At 34.5% G+C, this 23,812-nt stretch overlaps 2 protein-coding genes and 1 non-coding gene across 4 annotated transcripts; all 3 read left to right on the top strand.

The window, feature by feature from the left end:
* The first annotated feature begins 1,060 nt into the window (after positions 1-1,060).
* On the top strand, positions 1,061-11,966 carry LOC128195388 (organelle RRM domain-containing protein 2, mitochondrial-like). Its single transcript, XM_052872675.1, has 4 exons — positions 1,061-1,294; positions 3,028-3,096; positions 3,174-3,447; positions 11,629-11,966. Exons 1-4 carry the CDS (start codon positions 1,180-1,182, stop codon positions 11,630-11,632), a joined length of 462 nt encoding a protein of 153 aa, XP_052728635.1. The 5' UTR covers positions 1,061-1,179; the 3' UTR covers positions 11,633-11,966.
* Positions 7,812-7,914, top strand: LOC128195688 (small nucleolar RNA R71). The gene has a single exon (XR_008247485.1). It is a non-coding gene; the product is annotated as a small nucleolar RNA R71 (small nucleolar RNA).
* Positions 11,967-16,632: 4,666 nt separating the features above from the next.
* Positions 16,633-23,296, top strand: LOC108323000 (eukaryotic translation initiation factor 3 subunit A). 2 transcript variants are annotated; one of them, XM_017555325.2, is made up of 14 exons: positions 16,633-16,773; positions 17,334-17,407; positions 17,514-17,995; positions 18,434-18,649; positions 18,756-19,124; positions 19,226-19,255; positions 20,119-20,346; positions 20,455-20,616; positions 20,856-21,077; positions 21,284-21,490; positions 21,570-21,776; positions 21,919-21,999; positions 22,257-22,458; positions 22,660-23,296. In XM_017555325.2, the coding sequence occupies exons 2-14, from the start codon at positions 17,362-17,364 to the stop codon at positions 23,088-23,090; spliced, it is 2,883 nt and encodes a 960-aa protein (XP_017410814.1). In that variant the 5' UTR covers positions 16,633-16,773; positions 17,334-17,361; the 3' UTR covers positions 23,091-23,296. The 2 variants fall into 2 exon arrangements, with proteins under 2 accessions (XP_017410814.1, XP_052728634.1); XM_052872674.1 differs by lacking the exon at positions 16,633-16,773 and adding an exon at positions 16,848-16,971.
* The last annotated feature ends 516 nt before the right edge of the window (positions 23,297-23,812 follow it).

Genomic DNA, 23,812 nt, shown 5'->3' with positions numbered 1-23,812 from the left:
CAATATATATATATACCCCTTATTTCACTTTTATCCATGAAGGCATATACATTCAGTACTTCCCCAAGACATCACACACAAAGAAATTACAAAGCAAGACAACCATACAATCTCATAATTTAAGATAACCATTGCAAATCAAAATAGTTCCCCATACCTTTTTAGTTTTGGACAGTAACCAGATCAGATATCAAAGGAATAAAATTTCAGTCGCTTGTATCTATATACAGATGTATAAGTCGTTAAGATTGTTGTAAAAAATGCTGACAAAATCACGAGCAGTATTTCCTGAGGCGTGTAGAGTCACTGTCCTTAAGAACTTGCAAGGATCTCTAAAAATAGTATAAAATAAACCCAGAATAATTTTAGAAGAGAAAAAAAAGAAAAGAAAAGGAGAGAAGACTGACTTGAGATGTTTTTGGAATGGGAAAAAACTCTCTATTTATAGAGTTAGGAAAGAATAAAATCAATAAAAGACAATAAAAGCCATTAAATATTTTACCGTTTGGACACTTAATAAAATGAATTTAAACGTTATTGGCAATTAAAGTTTTGAACGTTGCAATCCAACGTTTTTCTTTTGCAATAATCTAACATTATTACAACAGCACAACCAGAGTTATGGTTTCTATTCTGAAATGATTTCTAAGGGAATTTTTCATAATCTTTTGATTTACAATTAATAGTCTAGTTTATGGCTTTTTCATTGCTGATAATTTACCAGAAGCTATTGGTTTTGTAAATGAAATTATATTGAACCGTCTCGGACCAACAAGGTGCCGGCATGGGGACTTACTGTCGGATCTCGTGTGAATACCATGCTGGTAGCCGGAATGTGATCTAGCCGGAATATAATTATATTATATATTCATAAGGGTAAAAGTGGAATTACATAATTGAGAAGTTGCAGGAGAAAAAAGGTGCAGTAAAAAGTGATCTTCTAGTAAACAAAAGTGGACTGAGATAGGCCCAACACAATCCAGTAAAGGCCCATGCTTACAACTCAGAGTAAAATTCTTTCCAACCAATAAAAGGTCTAACACAGGAACATTGATGAGATCTAAGGATATATAACATTATTATTGTTTTGGGGTTTAGGGGTTCTGTTGGGAGTGTCAGAAAACAAGGGTTTAAGGATTCTCCAACACGACTTCACTCTTTGCTTGATTTTGTTTTCAGATGGCTTTTATGTCTGGACTTCAGCGTCTACTTCACCAATCCCCACTTCTTCATTCGCACCATGCTTCCATTCGTTTAGCCTCAACTCTCACCTCCCCCAAACTTTTCGTCAGCGGTGAGCTACTATCTCTTCTTTACTCCTTTTCGTTTTCCAAATACCCCTCTTCTATTTGCCTCTTCAATTGATTAAATCAATTGGTTAGTTATGGATGCTAATCGGTCTTATCATTTCCATTGTTACTATATATATATATATATATATATATATATATATATATATATATATATATATATATATATATATATATATATATATATATAGTTGCAATGTGTTATGTTGTTCAATAAACTGTTGTGTGGGTAATAATTTGTTTCTCCTACTAGGTTTGTTTTCAAACTAGCGTTGCAAATTCATCGCACCCATTTTAACATGCTTTTACATGATATTAAAATCCAACTTATGATTTTCACTTGCCCTAGTTTTATGTTTTGTCGAATTGCAATCCATTCATGGGGGATTTCTCAGAATGACTCTGTTTGTTTAAACATAAGTTATGCCTAAGTAAAAGAGAAGAACACCCTCCTTAGAAAAACGTCTAGTCCCTCTAAAACTTGGGAAGTGCACTTTGGGGATTGTAGCTAGCTTGACTATTTTATACACTTTGATTGATCTTTAGCTGCACTTTTGAGGGGTTGGATCCCTTTGTTAAGACATATTCTGCTGAGCATAATTCATTTAACTGTTGTTTTCTCTTGGTTCTGTGGTATGGGAACCTAGATGTTGAATGGGGTTTGTTGTACAAGTACCTCTTTTCAAACTTTAGAATCACCTCTAAGGTGTGCATATGGATACAAATATCCCGAGGCAGGAACACACAGAACATATTTTTAACTTTGCCAAAAATTAGTCACATTTGGAGTAGTTATTCACTGTCACAAGTGGGTCATTGGTGTGTCCACAAACCTAGAAGCTTTCTTTTGATTAAGGAGGGCAACAAGTTAAGATTATTTGTACAGTCTGTTATTTTAAGTGAAATTTCTGGGGTAGTTTCTTTGTCACAATATCCATTTCGTGGTGTCTCTTTGTTTTTCCATATATGTATCTTTTTGTAGGTTTCTTCTTGGTGGAAATCTTGCCCTATAAATCACGCCTGTGTTGTTTGTTTTTATTTGCCTTCTTGTCTGACTAAAGGAATTGTATATCCTCCTCAGTCTTCATTCTTTCCTTCGAACATGCTCCTCTTTTTATTAAAAAAAGCAGTGGTCTAGTGATGAATGTGGATTAGAACATTATAAAACTGAAAATAATTAGTCAAAATTGTTTTCTTCTGGAGTAAAAGAAAAGAGAATCTATGGAACTTGATAGTTCAAATCCAATCTGCAGATCTAATTTGGTTTAATTATATATCTTTGTTGCATCATAAATTTATGTTCCAAGCAACGCAAGTTTAAACAAAAGATAAACTATAGCTCTTATTTAGGATAATTTCCTTAGAAAACCTTGTTGGATTCCAGCAGTCAAGATTTTCCTTGTAAAGGTTACACTTTTATTTCTGTCTCATGGACACTTCCGTGAACCTTGAATGGACCAGTTTTCTGGTCTATTTGACATGAACTTCAATTAAGTTATATTATACCTTTTGGCCCCATTTGATGTATGAAATCTCTAGGTGTATTATATTATGTATAATGTATGAAGACGTGTATTACAATAACCGGTGCATGCATGTAAATTATTTTTCGAATCCTTTTGCTGGTTAAAAAATTTCAATATATTCATCTAACGTGCGATAGTTATATGATTCTGCATTTAACATTTATGAATGTGAATACTATGCATACGGACAGGTCTCTCTAGATTGACAACAGATGAAAAACTTAAGGAAGCATTTTCTTCATTCGGGCAGCTGGTGGAAGGTAATCATAAGTTTTTTCCCTCTTACCATAACATGTTTTGCTTGATCTTGAGTTCATTTTGAATTTTCATTATCCAGCTAAGGTGATAACTGATAGAGCCTCTGGAAGATCAAAGGGATTTGCCTTTGTAACTTATACAACCATAGAAGAAGCTGAAAAGGCTAGTGAAGGAATGAATGCTAAATTTTTGGATGGATGGGTTATATTTGTTGATCCTGCTAAACCAAGAGAGCCTAGACCTCCTCAGCAATCACGGCCCCAACCCTCTGAATCAGGTTTCACTGTTAACAAAACAGTTGGGTGGTTGTTGAGACCTCGGCAAGCGTACCGGATCGTTCAAGTAATAAATCAGTAAGTCTGAATATCGTTTTCCCAAGGGATTTGTTTTGATTCACAGATTGATTAAAGTTTACTAATTTAGCGATTAATTTTACAACACAAGTAAGATTTGCATACAGATGAAATTAAAGAGGTAAAAATAGATGAATTAAAGTTCACTGGGGTTGAAATTCAAGTTCATCACTCCGGTAATTTTCTACTAACACAATTCCTCAAAATTAAGTATCGACATCCTAGGCGCATGCAGTCCTGATTCCTCAGAGACAGTTCTTAATCATTCAAACTAAATTACTAATTCCTTAGCTAATTCAATTATCAGATTTGCCTTAAACACAATGCCACAGATGACTAAAAATTCCCTCCTATGTCTAGGACTCGAAATCCTTTAGCAGTTCTATCCTAGGTCCGCGGTCTCATACATTTTACAATGATTTAACCGTTCAAATAGCTCAGATTTCCATCAAAAGCATGAATAATAAGGATAGAACACATAATTCAAACAAGTTCATGCATTAATAGAAAAATTACATAGAAGTTCAGAAATTTACTTTCAACCCCAGTGAAATGGAGTTTTAGCTACACATATACAACATAGAAGAGAGAAATGATGGATTGGATGGTGGAAATTGGTGAATTTCCACCATGGAAGCCCCTTGGACAGCAGCTGGCAGCGTCTCCCTGGTTTCCTCCCCGTCAGATCCCCCCTGCAAATGGCCTCTGGATTTTGATATAAAGAAGGTCCAATAATTGAGTCACGGGTGAATTTCTGGACGAGCGTCCAATTTCGTGGACGAGCATCCCAATTCTGGACGAGCGGCCCAATTCTGGACGAGCGGCCTAGGACGAGCGGCCCAATTCTGGACGAGCGTCCTCTTGGTCATTTTATGGACGAGCGTCCACTTGCTGGACGAACGTGCTTCTGCTGGACGAACGAGCGTCCTCTACTATGGACGAGCGTCCTCTGCTGCTCTGGACGAGCGTCCTCACACTGGACGAGCGTGCTCTTCTCCGCGCTGGACGAGCGTCCTCTGCATGCTGGACGAGCGTCCTGGACGAGCGTTGGACGAGCGCTGGACGAGCGTCCTCTTTCTTCTAAGTGGCGCCCAGGCGCCCCTTTTTATCTCGCGCCCGGGCGCAAACCTCTCGGTAAATTGGCGCCCAGAGTCCTTTTTCTCACGCCCGGGCGCGAAACTTTCGGCAAAACAGCGTCCATTAAGCCTGGTCCAAGTCTTTTATGATATCCAATCCTTATTTTTCATCAAAATAAACAACAAAAGCATCAAAAACATTTAAACAATCAAAATTATACTTATATCAACAATTATACACTTTTCATGAGAATTAACACTAAAACTTACTCAAAAGCCCCACAATATAAGCAACAAAAACAAGTAAACTTTTCACCTATCAAACTCTCCCAAACTTATATATTTTCGTGTCCTCATGAAAATAGACAATAACAACACAAACGAACCCAACAAAGCAGTTAATATTCCATCACATAATATCTGACACAACAGTAAGGATTGTACCTACACCTCCAAATATTCAGATCAAATGTTATAACTCCTATATTGACAAGTTCTTGAATCCAAAATGATAAGACAACCAGAAAAAGAATACGACAAATATGCTCAATCGGTGTTTGCCTCCACCTGCAAGTGTTTACACTCTAATTCACACTCAGAGTGTCATAAACTACTTCATCAACTTTTGCAAGTCATCTCATATACACTTCAAACATTCTGATTTAAATCAAAAGGACTTTCTCAGGTTATAACTTGGCTTGGCTAGAAGAAACATGGTTTTACAAGGAAACAAAACAACACTATAGAAGAGGAGAACAAGAACATAACAACATTGAAACTTTATTCATCAACTACCTCTTCATTCATCACATAACACATTTGTTTTTTCTAAATTTGATACTTTATCATATTTACATGATACAATACATTTTTTTTTTCATCAGTTTAAGATTCAACTGATTATGATTTCCCCCAAACTTAATTTCTACCTATCATCTTGACAAATATGTTTCTTGTTCTCTTCTCCTAGAGTGTTGGATAAGGTAGATTTTTCTGTAAGAAGCTCAGGGTTCACAACAAATATATATAATGCTCAAACAGGATAACAAAGGATTAATATTCACAAATGGGTAGTCATCTGGCCAAGTAGCTAATTTCATCAAACAAAACTGTCTTTCTCATTTCTAAACCAGAATGTATCTGTGTTAATAAGAATTATGCAAAAACCAAATTCATAGCAATAACAACTTCTCACTTGCTCTCAAAGCTTTCTCAGTACACTCAGATATTCAACTTTTGGGTCACAATCAATCAGATTCAAGAACAATTCATATATAATCATAACACAAGTTCTAAAACTCAGATTCTGCAATAACAATCTCACAATCATGCCAGTTATCATGGACAGAATTCCAAATTCAAATTCAAACTTCAAACACACAATTCACAATCAAATCATTGCAGAAACATAATTCAATCCACACAACCAGACATATTCAGATTCAATCCACACAACCAAAGTAACTGAAAACATAAATAGATAGAGTTAGAAAGCTGGGTTGCCTCCCAGTAAGCGCTTGTTTAACGTCTTTAGCTTGACACTAAGAAGCACTCTGTGGTTGATCCAAGGGTTTGACATCATTCAGAAGTGAAGGTAGCAACTTCAAGTGCAACTTCTGTTCTCTTTTCTCTTCTTCCTCAGATGGAATCTCCTTTAAAACATCCAGATTAAGAGGTGAGGATATATGCTTCGTCTTCCGTGCAATCATGCAGACTTCTTCAAGTTCATCAATTAGAAAGCATGTATCTTCATCATTTGGGTGAGACATTGCTTCAAAGACATTGAAATTTACTTCTTCATCCTCAACTCTCACTTTGAGCTTTCCCTCATCAACATCAATCAACACTCGAGCAGTCTTCATGAATGGCCTTCCCAGAATCAGAGGAATTTCTGTATCTTCTTTCATTTCCATGACAACAAAATCCACCGGAAATAAGAATTTATCTACCTTTACCAGAACATCTTCTACTACTCCCTGTGGATATTTGATCGACCTGTCTGCCAATTGTAGAGTCATGCGTGTGGGCTTCAACTCTAATTCTCCAATCTTCTTAAACATTGACAGAGGCATAAGATTGATGCTGGCTCCAAGATCAATTAACGCATTCCCAATAGCCAGTTCACCAATGGTGCATGGAATTGTAAAACTACCTGGATCTTTAAACTTTGGAGGAAGCAACTTCTGAATGATAGCACTGCATTGGCCCTGTACTTCTATAGTTTCTTCCTCAATATACTTCTTCTTCTTCTTAGTGAGCAAATCTTTCATGAATCTTGAATAAGCAGGTATTTGTTTCAGTGCTTCTGAGAAAGGCATCTTGATTTCCAATTTCTTGAAATTATCAATGAAACTCTGGAACTATCTTTCCTTATCCTTTCTAGAGACAACTATTGGATATGGAAGAGGTTTCTCGTACACATGTTCTTTCTTTTTCTCTCCCTCTCTCTCTTTTTCTTCATCTCCCTGTTTACTCATCTCATCTTTTTCTTCACTCACTTTTTTCTCAATCCCTCTTTCTTCCAGAATTCTTCCTGATCTTGTAGTAATAACATTGCAGTCTGCCTTTGGATTTACTACAGTGTTTGCCCCAAAGTCCTTCTCTGGTTTTTCTTCCAACTTTTTAGCTAATTGACCCACCTGAATCTCCAAATTCCTAAGTGAGGCTTCTGTACTTTTATGGTTGGAAATTGATACCTGCATAAACTGCTGAAGAGTTTCTTCCAGTTTTGAAGTTCTTTCTGTCAGAGAAGGTTGTTGCTGAAAGTTCTGTGGAAGTGGTCTATTGAAAGGAACAGCTTGTCCCATACTCGGATGAGGTCTCCATCCTTGATTAAAACTTTGACGTTGTTCATAATTCGACTGAAGACCTTGATTTCCCATATAGTGTACTTCTTCATGAGACATGCTTTGCACTGCACATTGACCATTATTATGATTTCCTTCGCACAATTGACAACTCTGAACCATCTGATGTTGAAATTGAGAAACATTTTGCAGTTCTTTAGGTAGTTGAGATAACTTCTTCATTAATGTCTCAAGTTGCTGAGTCATAATCTTGTTCTGAGCTAGTAAAGCATCTTGAGTTTGAAGTTGAAGAACACATTTTTGTTGAAATTGAGCTCTCTCACTCTGAACTTCATTATCATTTGCAGCCATGTTTTCAATCAGTTCATGTGCATCTTTAGGTGTCTTCCATCTGATATTACCTCCAGCTGATGCATCTAACATTAACTTTGTTTGAGATTTCAGCCCTCCAAGAAACAGATTTAACATTGTAGGCTCATCAAATCCATGAGTAGGGGTTTTTCTTAGTAGGCCTTTGAATCTATCCCATGCTTGACCTAGAGTTTCATCAGCATCTTGTTGGAAAGAAGAGATCTCCTGCTTTCCCTTATTGACTTTGGACTGAGGGAAGAACTTGTTCAGGAATTTGGCAACCACATCATCCCAGACTGTCAGACTATTCTCTGGAAAAGAATTCAGCCACATTTTTGCATTACCAGCCAATGAGAATGGAAATAAGCTGAGTCGGATTGCTTCATCTGGAACCTGGTGAATCCTCACTGTATTACAGATCTCCATGAAAGTAGCCAAGTGAGTGTATGGATTCTCGTGAGATAATCCATGAAATTGATTGTTCTGCACCAGATGAATAAGAGCTGGCTTCATCTCCATGTTAGCAGCATTCATCACTGGTCTTGCAATACTATTGAAGTGCAGAGGTCCTGAGAAAGTATTATAATCTGCAAGAGTACGTCTTCCTTGCGTAGAACCTTCTCTAGTGCGATTATCTTCCATTTCTTCTTTTTCTTGCCCAGATGAAAAGTCCAGAATTTCTTCAGAGATAGCAGATGATTCTCTAGATTCTCTACTTTGTCTCCTTCTTCTGTTGTTGTTCCTTCGAGCAGTTCTTTCAATTTCCGGATCGAAAAGTAGATTTTCAACCTGTTCTCTACTTCTCATACAAAACACAAACTAAAAGAAAACAATCCAAAAATACACAATCTCTAGAGATGATAACAAATATGTACAAGAATTCAAATATAATCACAATAAATACTTAAACAAAAGATAGCAAAAATCAACTAAACCAGATAAACAACAAACAATCAACGAAAACAAAAACAAATCCCCGGCAACGGCGCCAAAAACTTGTTGAGACCTCGGCAAGCGTACCGGATCGTTCAAGTAATAAATCAGTAAGTCCGAATATCGTTTTCCCAAGGGATTTGTTTTGATTCACAGATTGATTAAAGTTTACTAATTTAGCGATTAATTTTACAACACAAGTAAGATTTGCATACAGATGAAATTAAAGAGGTAAAAATAGATGAATTAAAGTTCACTGGGGTTGAAATTCAAGTTCATCACTCCGGTAATTTTCTACTAACACAATTCCTCAAAATTAAGCATCGACATCCTAGGCGCATGCAGTCCTGATTCCTCAGAGACAGTTCTTAATCATTCAAACTAAATTGCTAATTCCTTAGCTAATTCAATTATCAGATTTGCCTTAAACACAATGCCACAAATGACTAAAAATTCCCTCCTATGTCTAGGACTCGAAATCCTTTAGCAGTTCTATCCTAGGTCCGCGGTCTCATACATTTTCCAATGATTTAACCGTTCAAATAGCTCAGATTTCCATCAAAAGCATGAATAATAAGGATAGAACACATAATTCAAACAAGTTCATGCATTAATAGAAAAATTACATAGAAGTTCAGAAATTTACTTTCAACCCCAGTGAAATGGAGTTTTAGCTACACATATACAACATAGAAGAGAGAAATGATGGATTGGATGGTGGAAATTGGTGAATTTCCACCATGGAAGCCCCTTGGACAGCAGCTGGCAGCGTCTCCCTGGTTTCCTCCCCGTCAGATCCCCCCCTGCAAATGGCCTCTGGATTCTGATATAAAGAAGGTCCAATAATTGAGTCACGGGTGAATTTCTGGACGAGCGTCCACTTGCTGGACGAGCGTCCTCACACTGGACGAGCGTGCTCTTCTCCGCGCTGGACGAGCGTCCTCTACATGCTGGACGAGCGTCCTCTGCACGCTGGACGAGCGTCCTGGACGAGCGTTGGACGAGCGCTGGACGAGCGTCCTCTTTCTTCTAAGTGGCGCCCAGGCGCCCCTTTTTATCTCGCGCCCGGGCGCGAACCTCTCGGTAAATTGGCGCCCAGAGTCCTTTTTCTCACGCCCGGGCGCGAAACTTTCGGCAAAACAGCGTCCATTAAGCCTGGTCCAAGTCTTTTATGATATCCAATCCTTATTTTTCATCAAAATAAACAACAAAAGCATCAAAAACATTTAAACAATCAAAATTATACTTATATCAACAATTATACACTTTTCATGAGAATTAATACTAAAACTTACTCAAAAGCCCCACAATATAAGCAACAAAAACAAGTAAACTTTTCACCTATCAGTGGTGTGGTTGAGCACTAAATAAACTTTAATTATGGTCACCATATTTGGATGATTTTTTAGAGACTGATTCAAATCAGCCAATTATACTACAATTTGTTGAGAAATATTTGCATCAAACAGTTGAAATTGACAATTAAACTCTGGGCGCATCACCCAACTTGTTTTCCATGGTATTGTATCTGCCATGTAACTCCACTGAATTCTTGGAAGTTAATTACATTCCCTGATTTTAAAAGTTAATACTTATCTTCTATCTAAACCTTAAAGAAAGCCTTTATGGAGAGCTTTTGGACATTTACATTGGAATAGTAATTTCAAGAATTCTTTGTAGTATATTTTCAAATATAAACGAGAATAAATCTTCTGATCTACTTTACCAGTGCCGCACAACACTCAAAATTGAAACTATTTTTTATGATGTTCTGTATAAATTTTATTTAATGCATAGCAAATGAGTTAATTGATTTGAGTTAGATTAGGCTTTAAAAAAAGTCTCATTTTGCAGGTTTATAAACTAAAGAACCAACTTTGACCACTTTAGGAAAATTTTTATTATCATTCATTTCGTACAAACTTTTAGAATCATTTTTAAAAAATATAATATATTTTGAAATTGCGATTATTTTTATGTATAGGAAAAATAATATATCTTTGAAGTATCTTGTAGTAATTTCTGTAATTTTTGTCTTTTGAATAGGTTCACAAAATCTTCAACACAATTTTGAAATCTATTATTTTATACAAAAGTAATCATAAATACTTTGCGGATCACATCCCAAATTTGTATCATGGAGCATATTAACAGTTAAATTATAATTAAATCTTTGAAAGAAAACATGAATGCATTCTGTAATAAAAAAAATTACGAGAGAATCAATTCATGGTTTTAATTAGCGTAAACCTTAAACTTATCCTCTAAAATGCGAACAAAGTAACAGCTATTAAAATTGTGATAAAGATAAAATAAAAGCATGTTAAAATGGGTATACTGAATTTGCAACATTAGTTTGAAGACAACCCTCATGAAGCAAAAGTTTAAGGAGATAAATGGAAGCAGCGGCTGATGATTTTAGACTTATTTCTTGTTTGATTTTAATCCTCTTACTTTTATACTTGATCCATTTTTTTTATAAGGATGGAAATAGGGTTTTGTTCTTTCAAAACATATATTTTCTCTGTCTAGGCTAATCCTTGTTGACTACAAAATGTGATATTTTTTTAATATTTTGAAATATATTATTTATTAATGTATCTGAATGTGCCTTATTTTTTTATCAAGTGAAAATGATATTTAGCTATGTCACCCTAATTGTTACTTTGAACATTTCTCGTATTTATATTTACCATTTGGTTGATAAATAATAATTAAAAAATATTTTTGTATAATATGATCAATTGGTCAGTTTAAGACTGGACGATTATGTTAGTTTGGAACACTCAGAGAATTGAGCGGCGGACCTTAAGCGATGTTAATGATAATTAAGTTAGAACTAAATATGACCATTATTAATTGAGTCGTAATTGGGTCAGCATTAATTTGAAGTTCACTCTAGAGTCTATAAATATAGGTTTGAGGTATTATGGTAGGTTGGTTACATTTAATACACATTTATTGCTAGTATAGTTGAATCCTTACTAACTTTGGTGGTATCGATCCTTCTGCAGGTAACTTCTAGTTCAACCAAAGTAAAAGAGAAACTTTGACCTGAACTTGGAGTTGGAAAGAGTTGACCTCGACCTCACAGACCGAAACAATTCTCAAAATTTTGAATTTTTAAAAACTTAAACTAATAAAATAATCACATACTTGACAAATATATCAATCCTATCTAAAATAAAAACTAAGATAACAAACTCCTAAGAAAATTACTCAACTACTTTTATTTAATTGTGTGACATGTATTCATTTTTATTGGCTTTTTAGTCATTTACTACTTATAAAATACCATAAATGACTTTATATCTAAGTTAAACACCTATATATTTAAGTGATTATTTGGACTTTTCTTATTCCATGTACTCACCTTTATGTATTTTTGTGGTTCTTCTTTAAAATTGAAATTTATTCAGATACCAAATGTTGTGTCTGGGAGTTATGTAATTTTAACTTTTAGAATATTTTCTTCGTGTACCATCATCACGAGTGTATAGGCAGGTCGATTTTAGGCCTCATCATCACGAGTTGTCTTGACCTCAATTTAACATCTCACAAGTGTTCCCAACCACGTGGCCTTCCTTGGCCTCAACCTCTTGGCTTTGTTTAGACTCAGTTGTCAAGACTTTCAACTTCAAGCTTAGTCTTGGTCAAGCCTTAATATATCGGGCTTGTTTGGCCTCAAGATCACATGTCTCGTTTAGACTTTATTTAACTGTGCAGCTATGTCCAACCTCAAGCATTGACTCTTGATTCAACCTCAATTGAATGACCACCTACAACTACATTATGAATGACCATTCAACTTCTCCTTCAAAGGCTCGATTAATTAGTATCATAACTTGATTTGACTTCTACCTAGCCTTACCTGACTTCATCATTAACCTGGCTGTTGGTTGACTAGTCTCAGGGTTTTAGCCAATGTCCAACAACCTTTCAACTTTAGAATAATAGATGTTCATTGTTGAACAACTTTTTGGTCGCACAAAAAGTCAATAAACCTAGTCCCCACTAATGTAGTATAGGGCTGACCAGGAATCAATCCAAGGACTTGACAAAATTGAGTTTAGAATTATAGAATTAAACCTAGTTACTTATTCAAAAAAAAACTAAAACTAGGTGGGGAAAGAAGATGTAAAACTGTAATTTGAAATATGAAACTAAGTAATAATGCATGTATCTACTAAAACTAATCAATGAATGCAAGAGTGTGATATATGTGATGAAAACAGAAACTGTAAAAAAATATAGATGCACTGATGTTGTATAAATGAGTAAATGAAAATAATGCATGACTTCTATCCTAAAATCATATACTAATGTAAATAATGGAACCTAAGCTAATGATCATTCGTGAATAAATATTAGGACCTAAAAACAATATTCTTATCACACTATGTAATTAACAATGAAGAGCAAAATATAAAATGAAATGTAAAACGCGAAATTGAAATAACTAAAGTGAATGGTGGAGGAAGTAACATATGACAATTGAAAACAGAAATGAGACATCTAAACCTAAGTACCTATAATGGGAACAACTCAAAAAATAGAGTAAAGTTCAAACACAGTTTTGGCATTAGGTTTAATTTGAAACTTTAAAGTATATTATGTCTCAATAAGACATCTTAAAAAGTTATTAGGCCCTCTTTAGGGTCCTAAGGCACCTGACTCAAATACCTATGATATTCATAGTTCCTTTTAAATCTCAAGTTAAACCCAATCGCCTACAACTGCGCTCTCCCTTATGATACCTAAATTGCTAAAAAATATAACCACTGTGTGATAAATCAAAACCTAATCTCTAATGAATAAGTCATCTACTTATAATGTTTTTATCATAGAACAAACACAAATGAATTTTAAAAGAGATAGACAATGAAGATTACTACTGGAAACACACATTCAAAATTCATATTACACCTAAATCCTAAATTGAAATGTAAACAAAAATGAAGTAAAAATAGATTTGATCAAAAGGGAAATCAGTACTCTAAGAACTATATCTAACAAAATCATCAAAATGTTATTTCAGATCATTCAATAACAGATGCAGGAATCATAAAAGAAAGTAACAAAATAAAAAACATCATAGAATTCAATACTGAAAATTAAAATCAATGAAAATGGAAGCTAAGAAAAGTAACTCATGCACAATAATTAAGGGAACAAGTTCAAACATAAAGTGAATCGAAACTGAAACATAAAAGTGCTTTATTGAAAACTAAATTCAGAATTACAAGATACCAGAGTTCTCAGAGAGTCCCAATGTCTGTCACCCAATGGAAAGCTCCAAGAACTTTAATGCAAGAATCAAAGTCTTTACTTCTATGAAAGCTATAAATCTAGACTAAGAATTGAAATCTCAACGTAAGCAAGAGTTTGAAAACCTAATCGTGGTGTTTGTCACCCACCACTTCCTATTATCTATTGTTACATTACAAAACTTTCCTTTATATAGGGAAAGTCTAAAAACTAAAATAATGGAAAAAGGGGGAAAAGGGAATGAACATACAACAACCTTGGAAGCTTCTCGAACATCCTTCAACGAACTCTGAACCTCTCTACTCTTCAATCGATCCAACTCTGCATGCCTCTGATCAATATTCTAATTCGATCAACCTTGTGGGTCGACTTCCTTTGGTCCGATCATCCTTCTAGGATTTCTTCCTTTTAGTCATGGTTTATAGTTTGTTTTCTCAAAGGTCCAAGGATTGAAACCCAATGACAGTACTTTTGTTAGCTTACTTAAGAGTTGTTCCAATTTAGATCATGTAAAACAAATCCATGGGCTTGCATCTACGCTTGCTTTCAACTTCAACTCCACCTCATCGTTTAAACATGAGTTTATGATACTGGTTATAACCGAAGCTAGGAATTAAATTGTGCCTACAAATGGATCGTTTGTTGCTGGTTGGAATGCAAAGTTGTAGTAGGGTTGATGTTATTGATTCAAAGGATGTATTGCATAACCAACACTCATAATTTGATCTAGAGGAAGATGTGCGACGAGAGACTGAGGCCCCATACTCGCAAGGTGAGAACCGAATTAAGTAATATGGGATTCATATGAACCAGAATATGCAAACTAGTTAAATGTGTAAGGGTGTAGGTTATCAGACTAGACAATTCAGTATCTCAATCTAGTGGCATCAAAATATATTCTTCAGTTCGGTAGCATCAAGCCGAATTCCTTAATCCAATAGCATGAAACCATATCTTTTAATCCGATAACATTAAACACATTATTCAGTATGACAACATTAAACTAAATTCCTCAATCTAGTAACATCAAACAAGATTCTACAATTTGATAACATCAAGCCACATTACTCACTCATATGTCATTAAATCATATTTCTCAATCTGACAATATCAAACTGGATTCATAAGTTCGATATATTCCTTTATTAAGCGAAACATGTATTTCAATTGTTTCTCATCGAATTGATATCCTTAACCATATTTCACACTTTGATATGTCCATCAACATAAAAAAACCATCCACCATCCGAACAACCACCACCAACGTTTACTAATCAAATAGTAACCCACTCATAATAAAATCGTATTTGCTAAAAAGGATTGAGAGGAAAAATATAAATGAAAATAAGAGGTGAAAGAAGTGTAGAGAACGAGGTGCGACTGCGAAAAAAAAAGGGAAAAATATATCATAAAAGATTTTTATCCAAGTCAAAATCAAAATTTTGTCATCTGCATCTCCAAATTTTTCAAAAATTATTTCTTTAACCTTAATAAATATTTTATTTTCCTTTTTATTAAAGTAACTACGAATCTCGTTAACCTGCACCCTTTTAACTAAATTTTTTAAAATTTTGTTTTTTATTTGTAATTTAATAACTATTTAATTTAATTTAAAAATTTAATATATTTTCATTTTTAATAATTATTAAGATATAATTTGTACTATTATAATAATTATATTAAAAAATCAAAATTAAAAAAATTAAAATAAAAGTAATAATAATTTATATTAGTTTTTAATTATTTTATTAGTTTATAATTTCTTTTAATTTTTGTATGAATTTTTATTACTTTTTTAAATGTTTAATTAAATAATTTATAATGTTAAAAAATAATTTTATTAAATTTAATAAACAAATTGATGAAAAAAAATAAAAATAGAGGTATGAAAAAATATATATCCAATATAGAAAATTTCGGACTCAATGCGATGCTGTTTCGGACGTGATAACCTAGATATGTTTTTGTAATTGGAGATGGTATGCATGCTTTAAAATTTGTGTTTCACACTTACAAATCCACTTGTAAAGTATTTTTTTAATATATTATTTATTGTTTGTTACCTTGTATTATTTAATGTTTCATTCTATTTCATTACATGTTTTTAAAAATCATATATTAAATTTCTGTTTCATTAGTTTAAAATGTTTAAAATATTTTATTATATTATTTTCAAATTTCTGTTTCGCACATGTACAAGTTTTTTTAAAAAAAATATTTTATTATATTATTTTAAAATTTAAAAGTTTGTTTATTTTAAATGTAAAAGTTTATTAGATTAGTTTAAAATATTTAATTATATTATTTATAAATGTTTAAATAGATAATTTTTATGAATATTTAAAATTTATTAAAAGTATAAATTTATTTAAAATTCATATAAATAATTATAAAAAATATTATGTAGTTTTAAGTATTATTATTTTTTGGTGTTTTTATTTTTAACTTTATTAAATTATTTTTTTATTTTATAATTTAATTATAAATGTTTAATTTATTCTATTAACTTTTAATTTTGTTATAAAATAAATTATATAACTTTATTTTTTTAATTTATTTAAAGAAACATGTGTGCAAAGATTTGCACTTGTACATTAAAAAAGTTATTTTCAAAAGAAATATTAAATAGTTTTAAATAAGGGTGATTTAGGAATTGTCTAAACATTTGGAGGTGCAAGAGGATGAAGGGTTTGGAAGTGGAGGGTGATACTGAGTGTACTGGGATCAGCCCAACCAACTATTAAATATAGGCCCATGTGTTTACAAATTGGAATAGGCACTTAAACAAAACTCTACTACTCCTTTGTGCTCCCATCGTCTTCTAGGGTAACCACGGCGCCACTTGAACAAGTGCGGCCATATCCAACCATTTTCTTCTCTTCTATTCTCAGGTTTTCTTCTCTCTCCTTTCTTTCCTTTCCGTATTTATCGCTATTTTTGCTTTCTACCTTTCCTACCCTTATTTCAAACCCTATCGTTCTAGACGATTCTGCACCTTCGCCACTGCGAGTGACGGTGGAGCACGATAAAACCATCTTTCGCCTTTTCGATTCACCAGATCGCGATAATTTTGAATCCTTCTCTGTTCTGTTCGCTCCTACAACCCTAATACACTTTGCAGTTTTATTGGTTCTCAATTCGTCATTTTATCTGCTGTTTAATTGGTTTTAGCGTGTCGTAGACGCTGTTAATTTCAATTGTCATAGTCGTCAATCTGTTTCTCATTTTTCACCCTCCACACAATATCCATCTGATTTTAGGGAAAGTAGGCAAATTTACTTGATTCCTCAGTTTACGAATGTAATCTCTTTATTTGGATTTCTACACCCTGAACTGTGAACCTTTGTGATGAAAATTTCATTTTAGATATCTCTTGTTTTTTGTTTGTTATCCTTGTTCTGTTTTTTGTTTCTTACCCTTATTTGTGCGCTTTTTATTTGTATCTGGACAGGAGTGTTATATTCCTGTGAGTGTTCAGTATGACATCGTTCTTAAAACCCGAGAATGCTCTGAAAAGGGCGGAAGGTTAGTTAAAGAAATACTTATATAACTTTTGTGATCTATGTATAATGTTTATGTATAATGGTAATGATGCAGTTGAATGATTCTGAATTTTTTTATAAATTTGCAGAGTTAATCAATGTTGGGCAGAAGCAGGATGCTCTACAGACTCTGCATGACCTCATTACCTCAAAGAGATACAGAGCATGGCAGAAGACACTTGAAAGGATTATGTTTAAGTATGTTGAACTTTGTGTTGACATGCGCAAAGGCCGGTTTGCAAAAGATGGGCTTATTCAGTATAGGATAATATGTCAACAAGTCAATGTTAGTTCACTAGAGGAGGTGATCAAACACTTTATGCACCTGTCAACTGAGAAAGCTGAACAAGCTCGGAGTCAAGCACAAGCATTAGAAGAAGCCCTTGATGTTGATGATTTAGAGGCTGATAAAAGGCCAGAGGATTTGATGTTGAGTTATGTCAGTGGTGAGAAAGGAAAGGACAGATCTGACCGGGAGCTTGTCACCCCATGGTTTAAATTTCTTTGGGAAACTTACAGGACAGTGCTTGAGATATTGCGGAACAACTCAAAACTGGAAGCATTATACGCTGTAATTCTTCATCTTTTTTACAACTTGATGTTATGTATGCATCATGTGTAGTATCTTAACCTAAAAAAGTATAGATCTTAAGCTAAATAGTTTTGATATTTATTTATTTTTACTACTAATGATTCTTGACTTGTTAATTATTCCTTCTCTCTTTGAATGGGGTTGTTGGCTTGTTTTGATAGACTGGAAAATGTCCTCTCTTTTACTATGGTGTTCCTGAATTCTACCGTGTACTAAATGTAAACATTAAAATGTGGCTTGCATTTCTCACTGTTAGTATTTGACTGATTGTTTTTAGGATATATTGTTGTTCTATTCTCATACATCTTTATTTTTTCAGCTGTTATATGCTTCTCTAGATGATAATGATAATTTAAGAAGGATTTCTTTTTTCTTTTGAAAACCTGAACTCCCATTGCATCCTAATGCTATTTGCAGATGACAGCTCATCGAGCTTTCCAGTTCTGTAAGCAATATAAACGAACAACAGAGTTCCGCAGACTGTGTGAAATCATAAGAAACCATTTGGCTAATCTCAACAAATACCGTGACCAACGAGACAGGCCTGACCTTTCAGCTCCTGAAAGCTTACAACTGTATCTTGATACTAGAGTTGAGCAGCTGAAAATTGCCACTGAACTTGAACTCTGGCAGGTTGGCATTTCTCATTTTTATTTATGCATCTGTTACATGTTTGTTTTGTTAATGTTAAAGGCATTGAGAGTTTTGGGCAATAACCTAACTTTTTTTCTGTGTGCAGGAAGCCTTCAGATCAGTAGAGGATATACATGGACTGATGTGCCTGGTCAAGAAAACTCCCAAGCCATCCTTGATGGTTGTTTACTATGTGAAGCTGACAGAAATATTTTGGATATCGTCAAGTCATCTTTATCATGCATATGCATGGTTCAGGCTCTTTTTATTGCAGAAAAGCTTCAATAAGAACCTGAGTCAGAAGGATTTGCAACTAATAGCTTCATCTGTCGTTCTTGCTGCACTTTCAGTGCCTCCTCATGACCGTACACACGGTGCCTCTCATTTGGAACTGGAGCATGAAAAAGAGAGAAATTTGAGAATGGCCAATCTCATTGGCTTTAATCTTGAGAGTAAACCTGAAAGCAGAGAAATGGTATATTTTCCTCTCAATTGTAGTTGTCCTAAAGTCGCATATGAAGGTCTGTTTTGTTAATCTTACTATTTGCTTATGTTTTCTTTTTGGTTTGCCCCCAGCTCTCAAGATCATCACTTCTTGCTGAACTGGTAAGATATTCTTTTTAAGTTCATCTTTTTTCTTTTTTAAAGTTTGAATGTGTTTTATTTGGCACTTCAATATTTAATATTATTTCTGAATTCCTTTATTTATATTGTGTTTACACTTGTAGTTGCCATTATAATTACCATACATTGATGCATATGCTCTGTGGAACAGGGTTTCAATTCAATTGAGGATATTTACTTTTCAAAACAACTTTTCATTTGTGTGATAGGTTTCCTTTTTATATTATATTTGATGTTCTAGTGACTTTTATTTGGTGTTCTTCATCAACTTATCGTGTGCATTTGCCAAGTTACAAATACATCTCTTTCTCTTTGCTGCAGCTTGTTTGATTTTTTTTTTCATATCTTGGTCACTTATATCTTTCACCTGCTGCCTGTAAATATTTGCTGCATTGTAATTATTTTTACTGCAATCTTTATTCACCATTATGACTTTAAGATTATGAGGATAAAATGAAAGCAAGATACATAATATGATTTAGTTGATGGTAATTGTGGCAGAAGATGCCTACTAAACATTACTTAGTAAGACTTGCAACCATGGAATCTGAATATTGTAACTATTTTCAATTTCTTAAGTGACGATGGTGATTAATTTGACTTCTCCTTAACTGTCATAGTTATCTTGATTCAATTGTTTTTACTCAATGACATAAATGCTTTTCCAGTTCATACTGGCTTCAATTGCAAGCCTGCTGTATTGCATATGGTATATTGATTATGTATTTTGGAAGTTGAGTGGACTCTGGGTAACCAGCGTTTAAATGTATTTTGGAAGTTAAATGCACTCATTACGAAATAATGCTGCCAAACTCAGACAGTTTGTGTCTGTTGGTCCATTACAGGCATCCAAGGGAGTGATGTCTTGTGTGACTCAGGAAGTGAAAGATGTTTACCATCTTTTGGAGCATGAATTTCATCCCTCAGATCTTGCATTAAAAGCACTGCCCTTGATAACTAAAATCTCAAAGTTAGGGGGGAAGCTTTCTACAGCTTCTTCTGTTCCAGAAGTACAGTTGTCTCAATATGTACCATCACTGGAAAGACTAGCTACCATGAGGTTGCTGCAGCAGGTGCACTTTCCTTTTTGTACTCCTTTGTTATGTTGGGGATGAATAATAAACATGTTTTCCATTCTGTTTTGTGATTTAGCATGTTAACGTGTTTCCTCTGTGTTCTAGGTGTCCAATGTTTATCAGACAATGAAGATTGAGACTTTATCTGGGATGATTCCGTTCTTTGACTTCTCTGTAGTTGAAAAGATTGCCGTAGATGCTGTAAAGCAGAAGTTTGTATCGATGAAAGTTGATCACATGAAAAATGTTGTGATCTTTTGCAAAACGGTATGTTCATTGTGTTGTGATTGGCCCCCTCTAAAATTGGTAACTTTACAAAAGCATGGGTTTGTTTATCATTTTTATTTCTGTGTAATGGTTTCTTGTTAAATTAGTTGTTTTTGTAACAATGTTATGAAATGTCTAGTATCAGCTGTTGTGAATCATCATTTTTATCTAGTTTGCTGTATGTCAGCACACTTCTACTTATCAGTTGTTTTATGGCAATTGCTTCATTTATAATGCAGAGTCTTGAGTCAGATGGCTTAAGGGATCACTTGGCCAATTTTGCTGAACAATTAAATAAGGCCCGACAAATGATTTATCCTCCTGATAGGAAACCATCTAAACTTGGAGCTTTACTTCCAACTTTGACAGAGGTTGTTGCCAAAGAACACAAGAGGCTTCTTGCCCGAAAATCAATCATTGAGAAGCGTAAAGAAGAACAAGAACGACAGCTTCTTGAAATGGTATGCGTTTCTGAATTATAACTTTTTTTTTCTTCTGTCTGCTTTTATTGTGGGTAACAACTGTTCACTAAAGCTTCTTTGGTAAGCTCTAAAAGTTATTATTTCTGTAACAAATTGACCCAATATATCACTTTTTATTAATGGATATTGAGTTGTGGATATTTTTGAAATTATTTGACTTTTTTCTCTAATATTTATGTTTAAAGGAACGAGAGGAGGAGTCAAAAAGACTAAGACTTCAGAAAATAACTGAAGAAGCAGAACAAAGACGGCTTGCCACCGAGTATGAACAGAGGAAAAATCAGAGGATCCTCAGGGAGATAGAAGAGAGGGAAATTGAAGAAGCCCAAGCTTTACTTCAGGAAGCTGAGAAGCGTATTAAAAAGAAGGGGAAAAAGCCAATAATAGAGGGAGTAAGTTGGAGTCTGTTTTGTTAAATAAAATTCTTGATTTGTTTGGTCTGCAAATGTTGACTATAAACCCTATCTGTAGGACAAAATGACCAAACAGACCTTGATGGAGTTAACTTTGACTGAACAACTCCGGGAAAGACAGGAAATGGAAAAGAAGTTGCAGAAGTTAGCAAAAACAATGGATTATTTGGAAAGAGCAAAAAGAGAGGAGGCTGCTCCCCTTATTGAAGCTGCGTATCAACAACGTTTAGTGGAAGAGAGGCTTCTTCATGAGCGTGAACAACAGGTATGTGTGGATTACTCTTGTTTGCATCTGTGCTTGTGTAACTTTGACATTGGCTTTTGTACATTCCTTGTCATCACCTCCTACAACACTCTATTTGAGCCAATTTATATCTTCTAACTGAATCAAACTATTAATGATGCAGCAAGAAGTTGAACTGAGCAAACAGAGGCATGAGGGAGATCTCAAGGAGAAGGAGAGGCTTGTTCGAATGATGGGCAATAAGGTTAGTGTGGACAATCTGTTTAGCTTCTGAAATGTTTTTTTCTATCATCTTGGGCAAATTGTATTTTCTATCCTTTTCTTTTCGTTAGCTTTTGGAGGATAGATATTACAGGTTATGACTTGTGAAGGCCTTTTTTTTTACTCCCTATTGTTGCCATTGGCCATAAAATTACCGCAACTATCAACTATTATCTAATTTAGCCTATAAAGCAGGGTCTTGCCTTTGGCTGATTTCTTCTTTTGTGATTTATTATGCAGGAGATATATCAGGTCCGAGTTGTTAGTCATCGCCAAGCAGAGTTTAATAGATTAAGAAGAGAACGGGAAGAGAGAATCTCTAGGATTTTGCAGTCAAGGAAACAGGAAAGGGAAAAGATGAGGAAGTTGAAGTATTATCTCAAATTAGAAGAAGAGAGACAACAAAAGATGCGTGAGGAGGAGGAAGCACGGAAACGTGAAGGTATTTTTTGGCCCTTTGTAGGAAAAGTTCAATATATACATTTTCTTTGGATCTTTTTTAGAAGTTTGAATATTTTTTTTTTAAAAATCACCGAGATTGTCATATTTTGTTTTTCAATTCACCTTTTATATTTCGCTTAACTCAATGTAGTAATAACCTATCGTATGTATTTATCAATGTTTTGGTTCTGTTGAAATTCAGAGGCGGAAAGGAGAAAGAAGGAAGAGGCTGAACGTTTAGCGAAACTGGCCGAGATAGCTGAAAAACAGAGGCAGAGAGAGCGGGAACTCGAAGAAAAAGAGAGACAAAGGAAAGAAGCATTGTTAGGCAGAGCTGTTGAACCAGCTCCTCCTGCGCGGCAATCGGAACCCGTAACAGCTCCTGCTGCGGCAGCTGCAGCTGCTGCAGCTCCAAACCCAGGGAAATACGTGCCTAAGTTCATGCGAGATAGAGCTGAAAGAACAGGCACTGCTCCTCCCCCGGAAACAGATCGCTGGGGTAACAGTAGCAGCAGGCCAGATGGTGACAGGAGGCCGGATGGTGACAGGTGGCGTGGTGATGATCGGCGAAGTAGTTATGTTAGTGGTGGAGGTTCAAGGTCATCATCTTCTTGGTCCAGGAATCCGCGTTGAACATTTTGTCCCCTGAATTATTGCTGGTTACTTTTTGGAGTTCTCTGTACTCTCCCATTTTACGTTCTAGAATTCTTTTTGATGCTGAGTTAAATTTATTATCTTAATACTCACAGGTCCTCTATTGTATTGAGGAACATGCCAGCAAAATTTTCTATTTATGATTGAGTGGATTGAAAATGGTAATTAAAGTTTCAACTTGTTTAGACTGGTACTTTCATCCTATTTTCTTATGTAGAAAATAACTAGTAGCTTTGGTGGTTTTGTACTATTTTATCTCTTTCTTTTCAAAACCTTCTGCTGCACTGATTTCAAAACCTGTGCCTTCGTAAAATGAACTCTTAAATAATCGATTGATTAATGTCGAGATGAGAAGTGGAAACAAATTGAATGGAAATATAGTAGAAATTTCGGAACTCGAATATATAAAGGAAAAATTTAAGTACTTTAGCTGATTAAACATGCAAAGGGGCGAATAGGATAATGTTAATGTTAGTTTTTTTCTTTTTAAGTTATTTTTTGGTGGAAGAACAGTATATTATTTAAGGAAAGTAAATACGACGTAAGTGAAATTGAGGAGATAATGTTAAGGAGTAAATATAGTTGAGGTGGATTGTACCGTATACCGTATATTCACGATCTCTATTCGAAGCTTAGGAATTTGTGGGTGCAACAGTGGAGTACAGCAGTATGTGGGGCTCACCTAGTTCGTAGATGACCGA

This window comes from Vigna angularis, chromosome 2 (assembly GCF_016808095.1).
Source record: "Vigna angularis cultivar LongXiaoDou No.4 chromosome 2, ASM1680809v1, whole genome shotgun sequence".
NCBI lineage: Eukaryota > Viridiplantae > Streptophyta > Magnoliopsida > Fabales > Fabaceae > Vigna > Vigna angularis.
Note: the sequence above shows the minus strand (reverse complement) of the source record. Positions and strands in the feature narration are given on the sequence as shown.